The sequence below is a fragment of the Belonocnema kinseyi genome, chromosome 2, assembly GCF_010883055.1.
Source record: "Belonocnema kinseyi isolate 2016_QV_RU_SX_M_011 chromosome 2, B_treatae_v1, whole genome shotgun sequence".
In the NCBI taxonomy this organism is placed as follows: domain Eukaryota; kingdom Metazoa; phylum Arthropoda; class Insecta; order Hymenoptera; family Cynipidae; genus Belonocnema; species Belonocnema kinseyi.
In genome coordinates, this window is record NC_046658.1 from 103,079,806 (window position 1) to 103,086,269 (window position 6,464).

Sequence of the window (6,464 nt, forward strand, 5' to 3'; positions counted from 1 at the left end):
TTTTTTTTGCAAAAAACTATTAGAATCTTTAGCTGAATGATAAATGAATCGGTTTGATAAGGCAAACATTTAAAATGATTGTTACTCTTGTTACTATGATGTCTCAAATATGGCTCTATCGCGATATATCTGAATGATCATATTTAACGCGAAGTTGGAAATGGGGCGTCACCTCTATTTTGGCAGGAAAAACAATTTTTTTTGGCAGCAAACTATTGAAATCTTTAGTTGCACGATAAATGAATTGGTTTGATGAGGCAACAATTTAAAAGTATTGTTACTTTTGTTACTATGATGTCTCAAATATGGGTCTGTCACGATATTTCGCTATGATCATATTTAACGAGAAGTTCGAAATGGGTAGTGATTTGACCAACATTATTCTTCTTACTAGTCATAGGGGTGCCTTCCCGCCCCAACGAAACGTTGGAAAAGGGTATGGTTTTGATCAAATTATTTTTGTGACCTGTAAATGTGTGTTTCTGGCTGTTTGTATGTTTAAAAGCACCTAAACAGTGAGTTAAATATGGTTATTCTGGTATCGTGACATAACCATATTTAAGTTATCGTAGTTACAAAAGTAACAATAATTTTAAACTTCTACCTCGGTCAAATCGCTTCATTTATCGTTCAGTAAAAGATTCTAATAGTTTTTTGCAGAAAAATACAATTTTTCCAGCCAAAAAACAGGTGACTTCCGTATTCTGCAATTGCACTTAATTTATAAATCAAATGTCAAGCTGAAATTTCAAAAACCAAGCATGAAAACGTGTAAGCAAACATTAATAAAAAAAAGATTCTTTCATATTGTATATACAGTAGAAAGTTCGGCAACCTCAATTTTTTTACACAGATGCATTTTATTCAGTATGTTTAATATGATAAATAATCATCTACTAGAAGAATCAATAAAAAAGTGATTTCTTTCATATTATATTGTCTGAGTGAAATTTGTGTATCAAAGAATGTTTAACGGGATTTTGATAACTCTTTTTATAAAGATTTCTTCATACGGTTTTTGTTTAGACAAAAAATATAATTATCTAACAAGTTTCCTAAGAAAAAATTATCAATGAATATTTTAATAAAGGAACTTATTATTACTATTGCTTTGCTAGTCTAGTCCGTTTGAGTTCTGTATCACCGCGGTTAAAAGCCATTGTATGGTCAGGGGAGAGGAAAACTGCAGAAAACCGTCTCCCGAGTTCTGTCGGTTTGTTCTACATTAACATGACATATATATCTAGATCATTTAACATATAAAATTGGTCTTGAACAAAATTAATACGAATGAAAAATTATCTTAAACCTTTCTACTACACCCTGGGTCAAAATAACCCGAGACTATTATTATGAGCATTGAATAAAGTTGATTTTTGTTGCTAAATACAAAAGAATATAGTTTTTGTGGATGTAAACAAATTGGTAAATCCTTTAAGATGTAATAGCTTTTTCCTTATTGCACCTATAAGCATCCAGCAATTTAAAAGCTTTTTTTATCAATTAAATGGGAATTTCATAGCGTGTTCGTAGGCATATACAAGTAACTTGTCTGTTATATTATTGACATTTCAGGGACAAATGTTCAATAACATAGGCCACTAAGGTGTGTGATTATTTTTATTCCTGAATAGTCTGTGTTGATATGATTTATGATAAGCAAAAAGTGCTCTTTTTACAATAAAACTAGAACATACAGATTTTATCAAAGTAATTCCTAGGAGCAAAAAATCTAAGCATTTTTGCATCAGACATATAATTACAATATATACAGTGTGCACTTCGGAATGATCAATCGACAATCTAATTTTTTTTTTGTGAATTTAGCTCCAAAGTGGATGGATATAAATACTCACAGTAAAACTTCATTGAAGAAGAAGTCAAATTCCGAAAAGGTTTTGATGGCGTAACTTTTTACTTTACTTCCACTTCATTTTCAGATGTAATTTAGGAAATCATTTGAATTCACCAAAACTGGAAGTGAGGTGGATGTGGATGTCGAGTGGAAGTGCAGTTACGTAATGGAGCTTCAGAAGTGCTTTTATATTTGAATATTGTTGAATATTTTCATACTTAAACTTCTACGTTGTAATGTACTAAAACGGGCTAAATTAGTATTTAAAATACGTTTTCAATTAATTAAGCACTTTTCTTCAAAGTTCTAGTATACTTAAAATATGGGAATACATCACGAAATTGCTACTAAATGTTCACTAGCCACAAAGCGTAAAAAAATAATAACAATTATAATTTCTTTATGTTAACAACGTTTCAAAATTTCTTAAAAAATGTTCTTAAAGCCTAACTTTCGGTTTTTGTCCCCCGAACTCGGCCTTCCTAGAACTGCGGGACCACTCAGTGTGTGTCCACGGCAAGACAAGCAGACAAGCATTGACAGTGGACTGAAACCAAGAGTTTGATGTGCTTTGAAAAGCTTCAAAGTTTTTTTAAATTCAAGATAATCAATTTAAAAATTTACAAATCTTGTAAAATCTAATAAATCTGTTTGAAATCACTCATGTCAGTGAAATATTTTAAAATATTAAAAATTATTTAAAATATTAGGCTAGATTATCATATGCGAGCATGTAGTTTTTCGATTTGAGGGGGAAAATAATTTTTAATACAAATAATTGCATTTTAAACAAAGCCAAAATTTAAATTCATACCAAAAGAGATTTAATTTTCAATCCGAAAATACGAATTTTCAAGCCTAAAAGATTTTTCTATCAAGACAGAAACAAAATTTTAAAAAATCGTTTGAAATACTTATAAATCTTCCGAACATTAGAATTATTTCTGAATCTTTTCAAAATATCTTCAAACTTCTACATATCTTTTGAAACAATTCAGTTTTTCTGAAAGAAAATAATATCCGCCAAAACTAAAAAATTGTCCTAAAATTTTCCACATTTTTTCGACGTATTTTGAATTCTTTGAAACTTAAAATTAATATTTTAAAATAAAACCGGTAATTTTTTGATTAACGGCACCAAAAACTTTTTTGCCCGTACCATAATTTTATTTTTGTTGTCTCTTTAAATGGTGAAAAAGGGTCATATTATTGTAGCAGAGAAAAATTTTAGGAACCAAATTATTTCCTAATATCAAAAGATCATTTACATAAGCCATTTTCTCTTAAATCAATCATGTTTAGAAACATTTAGAAATAAATGTTATCAGGAAATAAAATGACTTTTTTGGATATTTATATTTACAAAATAAGAATAATAATAGTTTGGTAAACTAATTGTGCCTTTTCATTTTTGAAATCTAGTATGGTACCTCATTATTACTATTTGAGCCCCAGAAGTTATTTTTAAATAATTGAAATAACTTCATAAAATTATAGTGCCTCATAGTTACCGATGGCAATATCTGAATGGTGCTTCTCGTTTCGTCGAGGTATCGTATGTTAAGCACAGGTGGTCGCGGTTAACTCTCGGATGGGTGACCGTTCAAGATTCTCGGTTAGTCATATTTTTTCACTGCATTTAACGACTATCTAGTGGGAGGTTTTTGACGCCAAGGAGATGTAGGAACACAATTCTGTTGCGTACATACATTCAAACTCATCTATCGATAACAGCCTATGCTCAGGAGTTTTGGTTTCCTGCAGTTTTCCTCTCCTCTGACCAAATGTTTAGGCGAGTTCGAGCGCTTCTAAAGAAACTTCGGCTGCAGACGATATGGGATTTTGGGACTTCAGTGGATTGAGTACGTCAGATACATTCTGGCTTGTCGAGGGTTTTGGGTATTTAGAGTTCTTGTGGTACTTGGAATTAAGTTAAAGGGATAGTGTCTGTTAGAAAAATGTGTCTGGTAATAAAATAATAATAATGAAAGTATCTTTCAATTTTGGAAATGGGGTAAACATGAAGTTGAATTCCTCTGAGAAATGTAGAGTTTATTATAAATGAATATTTTTGCTTAATATGCTAAATATCGTAAAGTTTGACGAGCGTTTCAGGGTGATTAATTTAGTCTTTTATGCTTATTCTTGCAGGTGAATATATTTATAGTCCTTCGAGCCAAAGCCAAGGGGGAAGTACCAGCTCTATCGACAGCGGGGATCAATTTTTGGGAGAAACTCCATACGAACTAGTGGGACTTGTTGAGGAATCTCTTGGACTAAATGACACTCTTGGTCTCGATAATGACTTCACTGCGGACCTACTCGGAGGTGGGCTCCTAGAAGATACCACTGTTGCGGGACTCCTCGGCAACGACACCTTAAGTCTACCCGACGGATTCAACCTCGAGGAGGCACTTCAACTGGTTGGTCTCGATGAAGCTGCGGGAGAGGTTAGTAATTTCTTATTCTTTGAAAATTAAGCAACAAATATTGCGCTTTTTCTCGAGGGGGAAACAACTCCTAAAAATAAGGACTACCTTGGATTACCTGTTTTATACAGAAATGCTATGGATTATCAGTATATACAAAATTATTATGGATTGCCTACGATTACTCTGGATTTCATAGGATTACTCTGGGTTAAAAATAATTATGGTAGATTACATCGCCTAAACTAGACTTAACGAATTTTAAATTAAAAAAAAAAGAATACTTTATGAAAAATTTGTTGATCTTTAAACAACGTAGAAGAACTTTTAACCAAAAATTTGAATTTTTAACCGAGAAGATTAATTTTCTACAGGAAAAAACGATTTTTCAATAAAATAGTTATATTTTCAACCTTTGAGAAGAATGTTCGACTCAAAAGACATTAATTATCAAGTAAAATAGTAAAAGCTTTAATGAAGAAAATGACTTCCTAACAAAATTGTTGAATTTTCTACAATTTTCTACAAATTAATTCACACCGCAAAATGTTATGACTGATATTTTAACAAAAACAGATTTTTATTTTTATTTAAACTCAGTTGAATTTAACCAAAGATAAAGAATTTTCAACTCAACAGTTGACTTTTCAACAAAAAAGGATACTTTTTAACAAAATTATTACATTTTCAATAAAGCTTAATAATTTTCTACTAAATAGTTTAATTTTTAACCAGAAACATGAATTTTGAACCAAAACTGGAATAATTACATTTTCCATTTTAAAAATATAATTTTTTACATACAAAAATTGTAACAAAAAAATGTTCAATTTCTAACCAAAGAGATGAATCTTCAAGTTAAAGTATGCATTAACAACCAGAAAGTGAATTTTTAATACACTTCAACAAAGTAGCTGAACTTTCAACCAAGAAGATTAGTTTTCTACCACAAAAGACGAATTAAAAACATGAATTTGGAGCCAAATAGTTTAATTTTCAACTGAAAAAGAACAATTCACAATCAAAAACGGAAGAGTTAAAGTTGCAATTAAAAAATTAATTTTCAACAAAAAATTAATTTTCAACAAAAAATTAATTTTCACTTTTTCATCAAGATACTATTTAGTTCATTTTTCAACCAAAAATATGAATTTTCAAACAAGAAGATTTACTCTACCAAAAAATACGAATGTGCAAGAAAATACATGAAATTTTAACTAAAAAGAGAAATTATCAGTTCCAAAAATTAATTATTAACAACAACAAAGACGAATTTCCAAGAAAACAGTTAGATAATTTTCATCCAGTAAAACTTAATTTTGACCAATATAGTTAAATTTTAAATCAAAAAAATTAGTTTCATACCAAAAAATTGAATTTTGAATAAGAAGAGACGAGATTTCGACAAAACCGTTGACCTTTTAACCAAAAAATTACTTGAACAAAAGTGTTAAATTTCCTACGAGGTGGATTAATTTTTTCCAAATAGTTGAATTTTTAAATAAAATCATGCATTGTTAACGAAGAAGATTAGTATTTTATCGAGAAATATAAATTTTTAACAAAACACATGAATTTGCAACTAAAAAATTAATATTGAATCAAAAATGGAATAGTTAAATTTTCAGTTAATAAAACTAATTTTAAACACAAAATTCTTCTACCTTCTTTGATGAGAATGTAAAAATTCAATAAATTTCGTGACAAATATTGAAAAACTATTTGGATTACAAGGATTAATTCTGATTAAAATTGAATTACTTTGGATTACAATTGGATTTCCCGGATTTAGCGGATTACCAATTCTCATAAACGAATAATCGATTGAATTATCAGAGCTGTTCCCCCCTCGCTGTTTCTTATAATAATAACGCTTATCAACCTAGTTAAAAAATACCTGTACTCACAGCTGTGCAAGCCCACAACATTTTTTTCAAGATTCCAGGTCAAGGTAACCTATTTGAATGAAACTTCGTAAATTTAGAGTACATGTTGACACTAATACACGCCGAATGTATATGGTCTGAATAATTGTTTATTATTTGTTCAAATAACAAAGTTATTTAAATATTTAAATATACGAGGATAGTTCAATAAGTCCTTAGAATGAAGTATAAAAACAATTTTTTTTGGGTACATTTTTTTTTATTTTTCAACATAATCTCCTTGGAGCTCTATAC

The 6,464-nt window shown here is 29.7% G+C and overlaps 1 protein-coding gene across 6 annotated transcripts in view; it reads left to right on the forward strand.

Annotated features, from left to right (window-relative positions):
- LOC117166975 (segmentation protein cap'n'collar) overlaps positions 1-6,464 on the forward strand; it is a 306,553-nt gene that overhangs the window by 202,495 nt on the left and 97,594 nt on the right. For all 6 annotated transcript variants that reach the window (XM_033351483.1, XM_033351482.1, XM_033351481.1 and 3 more), the window contains exon 4: positions 4,007-4,305. In XM_033351483.1, coding sequence (XP_033207374.1) covers positions 4,007-4,305 — 299 coding nt within the window. The remainder of the gene's footprint in view (positions 1-4,006; positions 4,306-6,464) is intronic.